At 52.6% G+C, this 17606-nt stretch overlaps 1 protein-coding gene across 4 annotated transcripts in view; it reads left to right on the plus strand.

Annotated features, from left to right (window-relative positions):
• Plcg1 (phospholipase C gamma 1) overlaps positions 1 to 17606 on the plus strand; it is a 33716-nt gene that overhangs the window by 12660 nt on the left and 3450 nt on the right. For 3 of the 4 annotated variants that reach the window (XM_078051783.1, XM_078051782.1, XM_078051785.1), the window contains exons 3-28: positions 5267 to 5419; positions 5532 to 5625; positions 5779 to 5826; positions 7802 to 7886; positions 7977 to 8060; positions 8272 to 8306; positions 8468 to 8540; positions 8636 to 8737; positions 8906 to 9024; positions 9111 to 9196; positions 9271 to 9391; positions 10651 to 10819; positions 10932 to 11054; positions 11143 to 11244; positions 11336 to 11523; positions 11836 to 12036; positions 12112 to 12231; positions 12326 to 12506; positions 13373 to 13450; positions 14191 to 14294; positions 14502 to 14598; positions 14779 to 14848; positions 15363 to 15520; positions 16897 to 16993; positions 17134 to 17358; positions 17433 to 17581. In XM_078051783.1, coding sequence (XP_077907909.1) covers positions 5267 to 5419; positions 5532 to 5625; positions 5779 to 5826; positions 7802 to 7886; positions 7977 to 8060; positions 8272 to 8306; positions 8468 to 8540; positions 8636 to 8737; positions 8906 to 9024; positions 9111 to 9196; positions 9271 to 9391; positions 10651 to 10819; positions 10932 to 11054; positions 11143 to 11244; positions 11336 to 11523; positions 11836 to 12036; positions 12112 to 12231; positions 12326 to 12506; positions 13373 to 13450; positions 14191 to 14294; positions 14502 to 14598; positions 14779 to 14848; positions 15363 to 15520; positions 16897 to 16993; positions 17134 to 17358; positions 17433 to 17581 — 3062 coding nt within the window. Of the gene's footprint in view, positions 1 to 5266; positions 5420 to 5531; positions 5626 to 5778; positions 5827 to 5872; positions 6028 to 7801; positions 7887 to 7976; positions 8061 to 8271; positions 8307 to 8467; positions 8541 to 8635; positions 8738 to 8905; positions 9025 to 9110; positions 9197 to 9270; positions 9392 to 10650; positions 10820 to 10931; positions 11055 to 11142; positions 11245 to 11335; positions 11524 to 11835; positions 12037 to 12111; positions 12232 to 12325; positions 12507 to 13372; positions 13451 to 14190; positions 14295 to 14501; positions 14599 to 14778; positions 14849 to 15362; positions 15521 to 16896; positions 16994 to 17133; positions 17359 to 17432; positions 17582 to 17606 lie in introns of those variants that run through there. The other variant, XM_078051784.1, reaches the window with a different exon arrangement.

Here is a 17606-nt window from a genome sequence, read left to right on the forward strand (position 1 = left end):
TGGGACATGGGTTCTAACCAAGAAGTTTGGGTCTAATTTAAGGTATTGGGTTTGGTGGTTGTGCTCCCTCTTCTCACCTTTCACTGCCTGCCATTTCTACCCTGGGGAAGGACTGGCTGGCTCCCAGGGAGCTGTGTTCTTAGGAGTCCTGCAAAAGGGTTAGTACTCCACCCTCACTATCCCTTTTCTCTTTCCTAAGGTCCCCCACTGTCCTAGAACTCTGCCTGGGCTGCAAGAATACTGCTCCTGTGTATATCTCTGCAGTGACCACACAGGATGGTTGTCCTACTGCAATGGGCAGGAGGAGAGCTAGTGGCAGGCCTGTGGCTTGGCCTAATGTCTGGGAGGGGGTGAGGAGCAGGAATCACAAGACAGGAAGTGGTCTGCGCTGAAGGGAGCATTCAGATGGGTCCTTCTAGGGCATTGTCCTGTTCCCTTTCCCAAATATACTAACTGCCCATCATTGAGTTTGTCCCCTTAAGAGCACCTCTGCCCACCTAGTGAATTGGGTGTCATCCCAGGGATTGGGACCTATTCTTCTGCAGAAGCAGGTTCTCAGCCAGTCCTGAGAGTTATCTTCCTTTTCAGCCCTCAAAGTGCTTGTGATTCTTTCTATGGCTCAGATGAGGAAACAGGTTCTTAAAGGGATAGCAACTGCCATTACTGGCACATTCAAAAGGCAGTTGATATTTAGGCCTGCATGGCTCAGATGCTCTGTTCAAAGAACTAGTCTCTAGTCTCTGTGGTCTCAGGAACCTGTCACTGGGCCAAGAAAGGGAAGATGAGAAAGGAGAAGAGAAGAGAGGTGGAAAGAGTACATTGCTCTTTCCAGCGTCCTTGGCCTGGTCATGCAAACTTAGGTTTTACAAATTCAGTCTTGTGGCATTCTGCCTCAGTGCTTAGCCCAAGTGTCAAGTAGAAAGTACATTTCCTTTTGTCAAAACCAAAACAAACCAGTCTGAGGTTGGTGTGGGAAGGTGGGCCAAGGCTGCCGCTCCCATGTGGGGGTCTTTATGCAGTAGTAATATGTCTCTACCTGAAGGTCTATGGCTAGTGTATCCTCACTGAAACCTTCATTTTATCTGTGGTGAGCCAGAGAGGATATCCTACTTGGTCTTTCAGATCCATTGACCGCTTGTTCCCGTACCCTCCTATGTGCAGGGCGGTGGTGTTGTACATGCCTCAGACTGTATAGGAGCACGCAGAGGCATGCACCAGGCCCAGAAGCAGCATCTAACTTAAAACACATCTTGTGATGATATGAATGGAGACCCCAGGAGACCCACTTCTTTTCCCAGGGCCCTTCTTGCAAGACCCCATTTTGAGCTGGGGAAATTGCTACTTGGACTCTTGCCCTTGTGGCCCAGCTTTCTCTCTTACAGGTTTGTGTCTGCCCTTGGCAGAGCCTGGCAGGCAGCCATGTGAGTGTCTCCTTTTGCCATCTTTCATAGGCCCCATTTTGACAGCAGTAGGCACATAGACAGGTGGGTGGGTTCCCAGAAGGCCCTCACAGCATCCTTGAGGTAAGGGGGATTTCCAGTTTCTTGATGGGAAAACTAAAGCGAAAGAGTGAAGGACTGCCAGGCCTCCTAGCTGCAGTTTCAGACCTGTGTGGTTCTCCTTGCTAGGCCTGGCAGCTTTAGGAAGCAGACAGCAGCAAAGGCTTCCTAAAGGAACGGAGGAGGCAGATCTCCATTAGGGGTGGGAGGCAGAGCCGAGCCCCGAAGATTCTACCTAGAGCACTGGCAGCCTGGCTTGTGAGAGGTTATCTGCTCTCAGAGCTTGCATGTGATGACAGTCCTTAGCATGGGGCAGCACTGGTCGGGGGGGAGGGACGCTCGCTACCCCAGAGCCCATCAAGAAAGGCCGAGTCTTTGTTTCTTATGGATATTTGTGGGGATTAAATGTAAGGGACTGGTTTCTCCTTACTGCCCTCATCTTTACACTGTCTACCACAGCTGTGTTTGGAATGGCACACCCAGGTCATTCCTGAATCCTGGGTAGCCTTCGTCAGGGGTGTGGAGATCTGATCCCAGGAGGAATGAGTATTCAGAAGCTCTGGGCAGGCTGTACCCTCAGGTTGGGGTGAGCCTGGGAATTTGGCTTTGGTCATCATGCTGCACATCAGGTGGCTTCCTGGTTGTGAATTCCTGCCCTTGTCCTCAGAGAGTTCTTCCTCCTTGCTCCCCCATCTCCTGCATAATGAGGGCCTCTCAATAGACCTAGCTCATTTTTCCTCCAGTGTTCCCCTAAACGTTACTCTCCCACACTTCTGCATGGGAGAGGATGCTGGTCATGCTCCTCTGAAGGGTCCTCCCCTCCCCAGGCTTCCAGGTTCTGGAGAGGTCTCTTTCTCCTCTTCCTGAGCCATATTATGTCTGGCCGAGATCATGCTGGACCAGTTCAGCCTCCTACTCCTGCTCTGCAAGTAGGGCAGAGGCCATGTCTGACTTGCGCCTCTCTATGATGGCAGTTCCTGGAGGACCAGCCTTGGCTCTCTCAGGAAAGAAGACCCTGCTATAATGTTCTAGGAGGATAGAGGATGGGGTGGTGTAGCACAGGATGTGCTTTCAAGAACTGGGTAGAACATCTCGCTGCTGCCGGGTTCTTTTCAGTCTGCTGGTGACTTTAAGGGTATCAGAGCCGGGTTGGTATCTCCTTATAGGAAGCAGTTCAAAGGACCAGATGAGAGCTGGGGGAGAGTGACATGTCCAGCCTTGAACGGCTCTTTGCCTGCCTAGTTCCTATCTCAGGCAAGCTCCTGTTTTGCATTCAGCCTGGTTTTTGTGGAACTGTGCTCAGGAACACAGGGCAGGCTGGAGCTCACCTAGGGCCCACTGACTGTGCACATGCACATGTGAACCAGAGGCTATGGGGGTGGCTGTGACTGGCCCTGCAGTTGCCACATCATTGTGAACTACCTTTGGTGCCCAGTGAGCAGCAGAGAGGAAAGACCTCTGTTATGGACTTTGCAGGCCCTGGCCATAAACAAGTATATGTGTCGGGGGGCGGAGGCACACGTGTGAGTGTGCCCTCAGACACCCCTACTTTTGTAAGGTGGTATAAGGAGGGTGACAGTAACTCTGCACCGGAAGAACATACTGGTTTCTGTTTCAAAGGGCAGAGTTTGTGGTTGTTGTGCATTTTCTGATGTGGGCATTTCCCCTGGTGGAAGCTGCTCCTTCCATCTGTGGATGTTCCATTTCTGTGTTCTCAGGCTGAGTCTCTATAACCCCATCCTAACCCTCTACTCCTCCCTGTGTCTACCTGAGTATAGTACCTTATTTTTTCACTCCATCCTCATTTCACTGCCCACTCTCAACCTGTGTGTCTGCTTTTTTCATTTGTTCATTCTGTAAGTGCTGGAGAGACTCTGCCGGGCCTGGGGGAGATGAGGCACATAGGTCTGTGCAGCACCATGAGGCATGGAGAGGATTACCATGGCAGGGTGGAGCTTCTCAGCTGGGTCTTTGGTGAAAGAGAGTGGAACCTGGCCAGGGAATGGAATGAAATGGGGACAGGAAGCACTGACTATTCTTGCTGTAGGTCTGGTGTAGTTTGGATGGAACAGAGAAGATGTGGAGACAAAAACTCAGGTAATTTCTGAGCTTCTATTATGAAAAGCTTTGAAGACCATATGAGAGCAGGTCTCCTTAGGCTGACAAGGAGAAGTCTGGGGCGTAGAGATGAGTGGGACCTTCAGGGGTCAGAATAAAAAGTTTTATGAAGATTCAAGAGAGTCAGAATGGATGGCCAGTTGGTTAGAACTAAAGGTAGGCCTACCATCAGGAAAGTTAGGGGGCTTTGCTGAGAGGACAGAGTTGGCCCAGATAGAACCAGTACTGTTGTGGCAGGAGATCTGGAGTTAGGGTCAGAAGTGAGACCACTGCTCCAGGTGGGATAGGTGGTGCCTGTTGTGGTTCGAGGGACAGACAGGTCAGGAAAAGAGCCTGGGTGTTGGGGCTGGCCAGGCAGAGCTCCACATCTTTAGGTGAGTCTAGGGTCAGAGCATTTTAAGAGGATCCCAAACTGAGGAAAAGTTCAGTCATCTCTAGAGGTTGCTTAGCCAAGCTGTTTTTGCTTGACCTGATCTTCCTCAAATCTGCCATCCTGGGCTAGAATGTCTGTCCTCTGTCTAGGCTTCCAGGTGGTCCCAGGGCATAGTGTGGATATATAGCCAGGGGTAGCCATCCTGTGCTGTAGAGTGTCTGAGCCTTTCCAGGCCTCAGATCAGAGCCTCTGCCCCTGAGCAAGCTCTGGCTGGTTAAGGAACAGAGTTCCCTCTATGTGCAATGCACAATGCTGGCACTTCTAGCTACAACAGCACTGGCCTTACCAGTATCCTCCTGATGCTCTTGTTTATTACCTCTTTACATGCAGCAGTGGAGAGAGTGGTTGACCCTCTGCCGAGATCATGTAGCTGATGTGAGGTGGAGCCAGGATTCTAGTTCAGCAGTCTTGCCCCAGTGCCTGTGCATGTTTTCTCTACCACCCTACCTTCCAGAGAAACTCAGTTTAAGCCCTTTGCCTTATAGGTGGTAAAACTGAGAAGTTAAATGAGTCCCTTGGCTTAGTTGCTCTGAATCATCATTCAGGTTAGTGGCCAAGGCAGGTCACTTGCCATTCAGGCCTGTATACTTCTCAATCTGTGATGTGTGAGGGCCCTTTGATAAGAAAGTGGTGTCAGGCCAACTGGTGGGCTGGGCCCAGGATATCTGCAGCACTTGGACAGCTGCTGCCTTAGGGGAGACTAGGCCTCTTGCTGGAACTTCTATGGGGATGTCTTTAGGGTGTGGAGCATTTCAGGCACATGCCAGTTTTATGGGCCTGAGACCCATCTGGACCTGTTTAGCCCTACCCTTGAGACTTCATGATTGGTTGTGTGTTTGTGTTCCGGAACAGCCTTGGTCTCCATTGCTTCTTCTGATGTGTAGCTCTTTTCCAGGTCCAAGAGTCCAGGCTATATTTTCTGTAAGGGAGCAAAGAAGGGAGTGGGATACCACACAGCTCCCTGCCCTGATAGCCTTCATTGGCCTCTCACCCCTTAGTAAAGGTCTATTCTTAGATCAACCCAGTTCTCTTTTATTGCCTAGATTGCTTGTGAGTGGTTTTGGCTTGGCCCCCGAGAAACAGTGGGAGCAACTTTCTTTGTGTGGTTGCTCCCTGAAGGAAGGAGTGGGAATGAGTGAGGAAATCAGGCCTCCCTCCTTTTAGTGCAATTCTGGTGGGCTCTAGACTGACCCTGGCCTCTTCACTACCTTCCTAGTTGATATTCGCGAAATCAAGGAGATTCGCCCTGGGAAGACCTCACGGGACTTCGATCGCTATCAAGAGGACCCTGCTTTCCGGCCAGACCAGTCACACTGCTTTGTCATCCTCTATGGAATGGAATTCCGCCTAAAAACCCTGAGCCTGCAAGGTGGGAGTCGAGGGTTTGGAAGGAGGTAGGGATAGGTAAGGGGAATGCTTTCAGCCCTGCCCCCATGAGAAGTATGTGCCTTAATAAGCTCAGCTGTTACCTTTGCTCACAGCCACATCTGAGGATGAAGTGAACATGTGGATCAAGGGCTTAACTTGGCTGATGGAGGACACATTAAAGGCAGCCACACCCCTGCAGATTGAGAGGTAAGAACCAAGATGTAATTAGGACAGGGGACCTTGGGGATAAGGGCAGCAGGGGCAGGGACTCTGTGTGCCCAGACACCATCTGCTCCCCTTTCCCCCTGGGATTGCCCTGGCTGGAGAAGTGACCCTCACCTCAGGTTTCTCTCTCTCCAGGTGGCTCCGAAAACAGTTCTACTCAGTGGATCGGAATCGTGAGGATCGGTAGGTGCTGAGCTGTAACTCATACTCAGTAGCCAGGACAGTAGCCTCTGAGCAGCCACCTGAAGAGCCAGAGGGAACCATCCTGCCTTAAATGGGGTGGGGGATTCTGGCACAAGTCTCCTTCTGCAGAAAGCCCTCTGGCGGTCATGTGCTCTGCCACGGGGCAAAGAATGGACATTCAGACCTGACTCTAGGTGTCATGTAAGTCACCCAGAGGGTCAGGGTGATTGGTAGTACATGAGGGGGGTGCCTTGTAGTTCATGGCTTTCACAGCTGGTATGGCAGCCATATGGGTCAAGAAGAGTTGGGGGAAACAAAGAACAGATGGGATGGTGTGGTGCTGCACCATAGTCAGGCCCTCTGATCATCCCAAGAAATGGGAAACCACAGGAGGTTCTGAAGAGAAGAGTAACGTGCTCTGTCTTAATTTGCTCAGGATCATGTTGATGGCTATGTGGAGGGCTTTTCTGAGTGGCTTCACCCTCTACAAGAAAAAAGGCAGGACTTGGACCTGGGTGGTAAATGGTAGCAAGTGGTTCATTTCAGGCTATCTTCTATTTTGAAGAGAGAGCCAAGAAAGAATTTCCTAACATATTGATTTTGGAGTATGAGAGAAAGTCAAGGATCAGTAGGCTTTTTGACGTGAGCAACTGCAAAAATGGGATTGCCATTGACTGGAGCAGGAAGACCTAAGGAGGAACACATTGTGGGGAGTTCAGGGGTTCACTGCAGGTGTGAGTCTTACAGTGTGTGTAGGATAGAGTGTGGAGTTGGCAGGTGGGTAGAATGAGTTCAGGAGAGAAGTTGGACATACTGACTTGAGTATATTGATGACAGGGAAACTCCTGTGGGTAGGAAGTCATCACCCAAGGGGCAGGTGTAGCAAGAAAAGAGAAGAGGTCCAGGGGCTGATCCCAGACCATTCCCACATTAGGGATTGGGGTAGAGTGGCAGTAGTGAGGATAAGAGGAAGCCATGGAGAGGAGGAAGTGGTAACAACTGCAAGTAAACTGTATGCTTAGCAACTTGGTGGGCAGAGCATCATTATTAGTCAGGTGGTAAGAGAGGCTCAAGGACACTAAGGGAGTGTGGGTGACTCTTCCCAGGGGTTTTGCCACAGAGGAGAACAGAGAGCTAGGTGGGATGACAGAACAACAGCTGTTCATATACTGATAGGAAAGAGGGAAAGCGTGGTAATCAGAAGAGAATATCCATTTCCTTCCTGGAAAATGGGGATTTGGGCACATCAACCTCCTGGGTGACTCAGGGTCAGGTGAGGCAGTACTTGTGCACAGCGAGCGCTTGCTCAACAGCAGTTGACCCTTGGTGCAGAACTGAGTCCCCGCAGGGAAATTCAGTGCTTCTTGCCAGGCTATCAGGCCAGAAAAGGAGTGTCCCCTCCCTTCCAACACCACCTTCCAGGAGAGAGCCTCCCTTCTCCATCTTGTCCATCCTGTCTCCAGTCTGCATCCTGGCCTCATTTCCTGGGCAACAGCAATCCTGGAGGGCAGGGACACATGGCTCTCTGAATTCTTCACCCTGCCTGGCCCCTTTCACTTTGGTGCTAACAGCCTGGGGGCTGGGGTTCTGAGGTTTCTGGGTAGATATCAGATGGAGAACCCAATTCTAAGCCAGCTGGACAGCTGGAGGCACAGGCTATAGTAGTCTAGTGAGAAGTGGGCCGGAGATGGTTTTCCTTCCCTCCTATGCCTACCCTGCTTGACTGAGCCTCGTCACCTCTTGCCAGAATCATGAGCTTTTTTTTTTTTTTTTTGCATAGATGAGGAAACCTAGGCCCAGAGAAAGAAAGGTACATCCCTCACCACTAGGTTCTAATCCAGTCTTGCCATCAGGTTGCCAAGTTCTCCAACTAGAGTTGTTTACTTGACCAGCCCCAGGTGAACTCAGCCATTGGGTCAGAGAGTGTAAGAAACTGGATGAGATCCCTGGGGGCGTGTCTTTTTTTTTTTTTTAGTATATCAGCCAAGGACCTGAAGAACATGCTGTCTCAGGTCAATTACCGGGTCCCCAACATGCGCTTCCTCCGAGAGCGGCTGACGGTAAGGGCCTCTGGGGACTCTGGCAGGGTGGGGGAGGCCAGGAGCCCCTCAGCTGTGCCCTAACCAACAGTCATGCTCTGTATTATGCAGGACCTGGAGCAACGCAGTGGGGACATCACCTATGGACAGTTTGCTCAGCTGTACCGCAGCCTCATGTACAACGCCCAGAAGACGGTGCATGAGCCGCCCGTCCTCCCTGCCCTTGTTCTGCTTCTCTACCCCACCCCCAACCCTGCTTGCTTCAGCCCTGATGCCCTGCTTGGGAGCTTTTGGGTGCCATTGCTCCCTGAGGCCTGCCCCCATCTGTTGTCCCAGCCTCTTCTGAGAGCCCCTTGCCTGTGTGATCTCCCAGGCTCTGTCCCTGACCAGGTTCTGTTTCCTGCAGATGGACCTCCCCTTCTTGGATTCCAGCACCTTGAGGTTTGGTTTGGAGATGGGAGGTGGGGCTCTCCCCTGGGTGATTCTGATACAGGTGGGGAAGTGATGGGAGGGGTGAGCTATGCTGGCTGGGAGTTAGGCTCTGTCCTCCGAAGGGCCCCTGCTATCTGTCCATTATGTAGGCACTAGCCTTTTCTCTGTAGGACTGGGGAGCGGCCAGAGCTCTGCCGAGTGTCCCTTCCTGAGTTCCAGCAGTTCCTCCTTGAGTACCAAGGGGTATGGTTGGGCAAGGGTGTCATGCTGGTGGAGGTGGGGGGAGCATTCACCACTGACTAGAGGCTTGTCTCATGCCTGCTTTCCCCACCACTCAGGAGCTGTGGGCTGTGGACCGCCTCCAGGTGCAGGAGTTCATGCTCAGCTTTCTCCGAGACCCCTTGCGAGAGATCGAGGAGCCATACTTCTTCCTGGATGAGGTGAGCTCCACCTAGGCCCTAGGAACTGGACTCTCCCCCGGGATGCCACCTAATGCCTGCTGGCTCTCTACCCAGTTGAGGCTGAGCACCCTCTTCTGCTTATACCTCCCATCCTGGGTGGCAGCTGGTGCTCACTTTCTCATCCCTTCCACATTTGTTCCTGGACAGTTTGTCACCTTCCTGTTCTCCAAAGAAAACAGCGTGTGGAACTCCCAGCTGGATGCAGTGTCCCCAGACACCATGAACAACCCACTCTCCCACTACTGGATCTCCTCCTCGCACAACACGTGAGTGTGGCTCCTTCTACCCTGCCTAGCCCCTCTAGGGAGGAGGGCCCACTGGACCACACCTGCCTCTCTCTTTGACTGTCCAGGTACCTGACCGGGGACCAGTTCTCCAGCGAGTCCTCCCTGGAAGCCTATGCTCGCTGCCTGCGGATGGGCTGTCGCTGCATCGAGTGTGCGTGGGGTCCAGGGGCTGGGGAGGGAAGGTGAGGGTCATGCTCCCTTGACCGTGGTGATATTACTCCTCAGTGGACTGCTGGGATGGCCCAGATGGGATGCCAGTCATTTACCATGGACACACTCTTACCACCAAGATCAAGTTCTCAGATGTCCTACACACCATCAAGGAGCATGCCTTCGTGGCCTCAGAGTGAGTGGGCGTGGGGGTTCCGGGGGTGATCTTGGCTCCAGCTCTCTCACTCCCGGGACCCTTCATGTGCCCTGCCCCATCCCCCCTGCCCTCCATCTTTATTTTACCTCTTGGCCTCTCCTCTCCTGCTTCTTGCTTGAGCTGTTGTTTCCCATGTTCTTCTTGTTTCCTGCATTCTTGGCCCACCTTTTTTATAGGTCCTTATGGCCTGTGGAACACCTTCAAATCATCTCGCCCTCAAAAAACATGTCCTTAACCTTGATCTCTTTAGTTTTTGTTTTGTTGTTTCGGTACTGGGGATTGAAGAGACACTTCACTACTGAGCTACATCCCTGGCCCTTTTTATTTTTTATTTTGAGACAGAGGTCTTACTAAGTTGCTTAGGGCCTCACTAAGTTGCTAAGGCAGGTCTCAAATTTGAAATCCTCCTGCCTCAGCTTTCCAAGTCTTTGGGATTGTAGGTGTGCACTACCCCATCAGGCATCAGCCTTTATCTCTACAGGCCAGTGTCTCACTAGCTCCTTTTCCTTCATAGTCCAGAGAATTATCTGTGACTCATTCCTTAGTTCCTATTCATTACCTAACTTGTGGTCATTAATCTTTTGTACCTCACTGACCCTCCCATAGCTGTATTTATTTATTTTTTATTATTTTTTAAATATCTTTCTTTAGATGGACCTTTATTTTATTCATTCATTTTTAAAATTTTATTATTTTTTTAACACTTGCTTTTTTTTTAATCTTTATTTTTATTTATTTATGTATGGTGCTGAGAATCTAACCCAATGCCCCACACTTGCCAGGCAAGTGTGCTACCACTGAGCCCCAGCCCCAGCCCTTATTCATTCATTTATATGCTGTGCTGAGAACTGAACCCAGGGCCCCACACATGCTAGGCAATTTCTCCACCACTGACTACAACTTCAGCCTCACCGATAGCTGTATTTAGAGGCTGCTTCTACTCTTCCCTGACCTCTTTTTAGTGTAGAATATCTTTTTTGCACTATCTGGCAGCCTCCATAAACCAACCAACTCTGGGGCTTCCTTCTGCAGCACCTGCCCCTCTTGGTTCCCACCCGTTCCACTATACCAGTAGCTGTGGCCACAGCCGCCTCTCTTCTGAGAGAGTGCTAGATTAGGATGCTCCCAGGTCCTTGGCTCCCAGCACCAGGGCTGTGGGTAGGGTGCTCTTTGGAGTGAGCCTTCACCCCACAAAATTGTAGGGTCTGCATCAACTGCACTCATGTCCTGTCCCACAGGTACCCTGTCATTCTGTCTATTGAGGACCACTGCAGCATTGCCCAGCAGAGGAACATGGCTCAGTACTTCAAAAAGGTGCTTGGGGACACACTTCTCACCAAGCCTGTGGACATCACTGCTGATGGGCTCCCCTCACCCAACCAGCTCAAGAGGAAGATCCTTATCAAGGTAGGGGTGGAGGGCTGGTGGGAGGAGGTTCTTGCTTTTGGTCTAGTCCTCCAGTAGGAAGTATAATTAGGACTGGAGCAGGCAATGCCATGACCTGGCATGCTCCATGCAGCACAAGAAGCTGGCCGAGGGCAGTGCCTATGAGGAGGTACCCAGCTCAGTGATGTACTCTGAGAACGACATCAGCAACTCCATCAAGAATGGCATCCTCTACCTGGAGGATCCCATAAACCACGTGAGCTCCCCGGCAGGGCAGGGCAGGGCAGGGCATGCTGGCAGGGTGGTGAGAGCCCTGGCTCACAGGCCCTTGTGGTCTGTTCCAGGAGTGGTATCCCCACTACTTCGTTTTGACCAGCAGCAAGATCTACTACTCTGAGGAGACCAGCAGTGACCAAGGCAACGAGGATGAGGAAGAGCCCAAGGAGGTAAGGAGTCAGTCTGGGGCTTGGGGCTGGGCCAGGTCAGGGCTGGGGTCAGAGTTACTGAGTGGCTTTGCTGTTGTCCTCCCCCTCACAGGCCAGTGGTAGCACAGAGCTGCACTCCAATGAGAAGTGGTTCCACGGGAAGCTCGGCGCAGGGCGGGACGGGCGGCACATTGCAGAGCGCCTGCTCACTGAGTACTGCATTGAGACTGGGGCTCCCGATGGCTCCTTCCTAGTGCGCGAGAGTGAGACCTTCGTGGGTGACTACACGCTGTCTTTCTGGTAACCTACTCCTAGTGCATTCATTGCACAAGCTCTATCAGTGATGTATATGTAGCCATGGCACCACCAGAAATGGTCATAGTTTTGACACTTGGAGCCTTTGTTCCAGGCTTCTATGTGGAGTATGATTTCTTCACATGTGCATTATGACTGTACACGTTTTTAATCCCTTTGATGGCCTCCTGTTCCTTACCTGAGCTCCTTTAGAGACTGACCTTCCTCTTTGGGACGTGATGCCTTGCTTGGGGTGGACCTTGTTCTTTGGAGCCCTGATTTGTATCTCATGACTCCCTCCATCCTCTCTTCCCTCAGGCGGAACGGGAAAGTCCAGCACTGCCGAATCCACTCCCGGCAGGACGCTGGGACCCCCAAGTTCTTCTTGACAGACAACCTCGTCTTTGATTCTCTCTATGACCTCATCACACACTATCAGCAAGTGCCCCTGCGCTGCAACGAGTTTGAGATGCGCCTTTCAGAGCCTGTCCCACAGACCAATGCCCACGAGAGCAAAGAGTGAGGGAGAGGACTGGGGCTGGTGGGCAGGACCAGGGGTGGTGCTGGCTGGGGCCTGACTCTGCCTGTCCTCAGGTGGTACCATGCAAGCCTGACCAGAGCACAGGCCGAGCACATGCTGATGCGTGTGCCCCGTGATGGGGCCTTCTTGGTGCGGAAACGGAGTGAGCCCAACTCATATGCCATCTCCTTCCGGTGAGGGGTCAGCCTAGGGATGCTGGAGCGGGTGTGGGGCCTTACCTTGGTCTGTGCTGCCTTGACTCCATGTGACCATTCTGTCCTTGTGAAGGGCTGAAGGCAAGATCAAGCACTGCCGTGTCCAGCAGGAGGGCCAGACAGTGATGCTGGGGAACTCAGAGTTTGACAGCCTTGTTGACCTCATCAGCTACTATGAGAAGCACCCGCTATACCGCAAGATGAAGCTGCGCTACCCTATCAATGAGGAGGCACTGGAGAAGATAGGCACAGCTGTAAGGGGATTGGGGAGCATGACAGCGGGGTCAGGAGAGACCCAGAATCTAATGGTCATTGGATAATCTGGCTATACATGACACCAAGTTTTAGAGTGTTGCAGAAGCTTCCATGGAAGGGGTCTCAGACTGGGCACCAGGAAGGGATTCTGGAGGGAGTGATATCTGAGCTGCATCTGCAAGCATGAGGCTAGGCATTCAAGCAGGATACCAGTGAGCCAAGGTGCAAGTTAACCAGGTCCTGAGCTCATAGAGGGAGTAGTATACAGATGCCAGAAACTTGCTAGCAGGCTTTGCCTGGACTTTCCTAGTGGAAAAGAGTGGGCCACACAATGGGTTTGTGCAGATGCCCTCTGGGTGCTGGGATGGAGGGCAAGCTGCAGGGGAAACTAACAAGGGAAGAAGCAGGGACTAATGGTGCAGTGGGTGACCAGGACTCTGGACCCAGGTCATGGCATTGAGTTGAAAGAAGATGTCTCGAATAGGAGATAATTTAGAAAGACTTGTCATTAGGGGACATAGGCATCCAGGGACAGGCAGGAGCATTCTGGGGCTCTTGTGGACATTGGGTTCAGCTACCAAACAAAAATCATGGTTTCTGGTAACCTTTGGGGACCTAGCTACAAGCCTCTCAGGAGCCAAAGTAGAGATTTTAGAATCACGTGTGCCTCAGGACAGGATATGCAAAAAGGAGAGGCCAGGCCCCTATGCACCTCACAAGTTGGGGGCTCTCAGTGAACCAGGTGTCAGTGAAGGGACTTGTTGAGGGGGGCCAGGTGGAGTCCAGATGTGGTGGGAGAAAGGGACCCATGGATACGAGCAGCTGCTTTGAAGCATTAATAGATCTCAATGTGTCCTGTTTCCAGGAGCCTGACTATGGGGCCCTATACGAAGGCCGTAACCCTGGCTTCTATGTGGAGGCAAACCCAATGCCGACTTTCAAGGTACAGCTTAGCCCTCGGAACAGGAAGCTAAGGCAGAGGGCATCTCCAGCTGCTTAGCTTAGCTGCATTTTTGTATTCTGGGCCTGTCTGTGGTCTGTGTGGAGAAGTGATTGTGGTTTGCTAAGGCCCAGGATGTTGTGAGAGATATGTAGCTCTCCTGGGGCTGACCCACTCCTTAGCCCTGTCCTTTGAGTTAGCTTGACCCTTCCAGATTGTTCCCTAGGGGTAACTCCATTTCCCTGGGTGGCAGCAGAGATGGGAAGTATACTGACCAGTTGCTCTCTTGTGGAAAATCTTATAGGATTTTCCTCTTACCTCTGAGGTATTAGAGAGGGTGCCCTATTTCTTACCCCTTCTTCTCAGCAGCCAGGGACTCCTCAGAGATGAGGAATGATGGGGTTCCAGCCATGCCCATAGGCTGTAGGGGTACTGCAGAATCTCCCTTGCTGGCCTGCCAGCCCTGTTCTCCGGGGCCCAGGGTGGGGGTTGCAGAGTTCTACCTAGATAGCCAGGAGCTTCCCTGGCAGAGGCCCTCCCTCTCTCCTCTCTGTCTGCCCTGGAGCCTCCTGCAGGGCAGTGTGGTGGTGAGGACTGTAACTAGGGCTAGTTGCTGGCAGTGGCCTCTCTACTGACCTCAGCCTGGATGGGAAGTGTAAGCACGTGTATGTACATGTGAGTCCTCTAATCAGGAGCCATAGGGAGGGCTTGTTTGCTTTAACCCACGTGTTTTACCCCTGCAGTGTGCAGTGAAAGCCCTCTTTGACTATAAGGCCCAGAGAGAGGATGAGCTGACTTTCACCAAGAGCGCCATCATCCAGAATGTGGAGAAACAAGATGGAGGATGGTGAGCCTGCCCTTGGAGCCAGAGAGCCTGTGATGTGGTGGGCCAGGAGTCCAGGGCCCCAGCCATGTGCTCTGTGGAGTGTGTGTCGTCTGTGTACACCAGCAGTGCCTGTCTTGGCCTGCTTTAGGTGTGGGAGCCCCATCTAAGGATGCTGTCCTTGTGGGAGTTTGGGGTGATTGCTGAGGGTTAGCCATGTGGCTCCCACAGGTGGCGAGGGGACTATGGTGGAAAGAAGCAGCTGTGGTTCCCGTCAAACTATGTGGAAGAGATGGTCAACCCAGCAGCCCTGGAGCCTGAGAGGGAGGTGAGTCCAGAGCCACACTGGCCTGGGATTTCTCTCTCCCCGGGTCATCCTCTGCACACATCCATCACACATGGTCCCTGGCCAGCCTGTGTCGTCACAGGACATATTGTTACACACATGCAGCCTCACACAGGTGGTGTGGCAGCTGTGCTGACCATCCTCTGGGCTTTGCTTCCACAGCACTTGGACGAGAACAGCCCGCTGGGGGACTTATTGCGGGGGGTTGTGGATGTGCCCGCCTGTCAGATTGGTGAGCCCCCATCCTTTCCTCTTGGCTTGCACAGTGTTCCTTTGGGTCAGGCTCTTAGGAGGAAGCCAATGGCTGAACCCTCACTTCCCCCATATTCTGGACACCCCTGAACACACTAGGCTTTCTTTGGCCCCTGCATGCTCACCCTGTGCCAGGCACTGTGGAGTCAGTCAGGATCGTCAGAGAGCAAACATTTTGATGGCTGGCTGACTGACATCCATAGTTCTAATGGGTTGGGCAGCAGGGGTGTGTAACAGGCTTGGAGTTGGATGGGGTGAAGACATGGCCTGAGGAAGAGGCCTGAGTCGGGCAGAGCTGGGTTTGGAACTCTGGTGCCATCACCACTGACAGAGGCTTGTGTCTGAGTTGAAATGGTCTTTGTAAAATGAGTCTGCACAGTGATCTAACCCACCCAAAGGTGTGGTAAGGAGGAAATGAGATGAGATAGAATTCATTTGAGCCAGTGCCAGGGGTATGGAACAGGGAACACAGCTGTTTTTCCTCACCATCCCAGCCATCCGTCCTGAGGGCAAGAACAACCGGCTCTTCGTCTTCTCCATCAGCCTGGCATCAGTGGCCCACTGGTCCCTGGATGTTGCAGCTGATTCCCAGGAGGAGCTGCAGGACTGGGTGAAGAAGATCCGTGAAGTGGCTCAGACTGCAGATGCCAGGGTGAGAATCTGTTAGAACCTGAAAGGTGTTGGTGGGGGATTTGGTGGGCAGGATATGGGTGTGTCAGGGAGCCACGGCCTCCAACTCCCAGCACCAGTCCTCTCAGCACAGCAGGTAGCTGACTGTGCTTGCCATACCATGGACCCTGCCTTAGGCAGGGACCCAGAAGAAACAGACACCTAAAGCAATATGGTATGCTTAGGAAATGTGAAGTCATCCGAGTCAGCTTAGTGGGCAGTTTAATAAAAGGCAAGAAGAGCTAAGAGAAGTCCAGGGCTGGAAGCAGGACAGATACTCAAGAGGCTTAGGTGGGATGAGGCGGTCTAGAATAGGAAGAGGGCCTGGTGGACTCCTGAGAGATTGCCCGGGAAGCACAGGCAGAGAGGCTAGAGGCTGCTAGGGAGCCGGGGGGTTCTGATAAGTTGCAGGCTGCAGAGGTGCAGCCAAGTGAGATAAGAAACAAAGTGCCCACCAGATTGAGCAGCAGCAAATGGTCTTTTTGGTGACAGGACTGAGGCATGGAAGTGGCATGACTGAGTGCAGGGGGTCTACAGTGGCTGGCCATGAGGGAGAGGGTGGAAGCTGGGGGTTTGGTGGGGAGTGGGAAGAGAAGCCCCTTCCATGAAGCCTGGAAAACAGAGGCCTTCTCAAGGGTAAGGGAGCTCCTGCTAGGAGGCTGTTGCCCAGTGTTTGATGGGCAGATCTGTAGCTGCTATGGAAAACAGGAACCAGAGGAGAGGACTGGGGTGGTAAGGTTTGCCAGGAGTGTACCTTGGGGAAGATGAAGTGGTGGGAGGCTGAAGGGCTTGTCCTGGGTCTAGGCTGAAAAGGAAAGGAGGAATCTAAGTAGAGGAGCTACCCAAAGAAGAAGCATGGAAACAACTGGAGTTCCAGGGGAAAGGGGACAGGAGAGCATTTGAGACTGGGTCTCTGCAGCTGGTATTAGGCATGGAGAGGAGGGAGCTCTGTGGTAACTGAGGTGAGAATCTTCCTTAGATACAGAGATGGAGGTGGGACATGAGTCCCCAGAATGATCTCAGGTAACCAAAAGGAGTTTTTTGCTCTGGGATGAGACTGCGTAAGGAAGTATTAGAAAGCATCACTGAGGAGCACGGCCAGCCCTGGGGTTCCATGCCCTTAGGACATGGCTGGTGGTGAGAATTCTACCTTCTTGAGAGAGTTGGAGGACTCTCCTCAGGAACAGAATAATGAGGCCTATGACCTTATATATTGTCTGGTGGGGTCTAGAAGGTATAGGGGATGGGAGAGAGGGCCCCAGAGCACCTGCAGTGTGGGTGTACCTAAGGCTGGCAGGGGCTTCCTTCTCCTGGGTAGGGCTCTAGCCTGGGGCTACAGGGCCTTGTGTGTGTCACCAGCTCACTGAGGGGAAGATGATGGAACGGAGGAAGAAGATTGCCCTTGAGCTCTCTGAGCTTGTCGTCTACTGCAGGCCTGTTCCCTTCGATGAAGAGAGTAAGGCGGGGCCCAGGTTGGTGGGGGCGGTGTGCTTGGGGCCTGGCGGTGCCTGCATTCTCCAGTGCTGGTGCAAGAGGAGTGTTTAGTGTCCTCCCCACCAGTGCCCGCAGACAGACTTTGTCTCCTTTTTGGCTCAGAGATTGGCACAGAACGTGCCTGCTACCGGGACATGTCGTCTTTCCCGGAAACCAAGGCTGAGAAATATGTGAACAAGGCCAAAGGCAAGAAGTTTCTCCAGTACAATCGGCTGCAGCTCTCCCGCATCTACCCCAAGGGCCAACGGCTGGACTCCTCCAATTATGATCCTTTGCCCATGTGGATCTGTGGCAGTCAACTTGTGGCCCTCAACTTCCAGACCCCAGGTAAGGCAGTTCCCTAGTGGGCAGGGGAGACCTAGGGTAGTTGGGCTGGGATGCACAGTAACTGGTTCTTGCAGACAAGCCCATGCAGATGAACCAGGCCCTTTTCATGGCCGGTGGACACTGTGGTTACGTGCTACAGCCAAGCACCATGCGAGACGAGGCCTTTGACCCCTTTGACAAGAGCAGCCTCCGTGGGCTGGAGCCCTGTGCCATCTGCATTGAGGTAGGTGGTGCTCGGGGGGGGTTTC

Source organism: Ictidomys tridecemlineatus, chromosome 5 (genome assembly GCF_052094955.1).
Source record: "Ictidomys tridecemlineatus isolate mIctTri1 chromosome 5, mIctTri1.hap1, whole genome shotgun sequence".
Taxonomy (NCBI): domain Eukaryota; kingdom Metazoa; phylum Chordata; class Mammalia; order Rodentia; family Sciuridae; genus Ictidomys; species Ictidomys tridecemlineatus.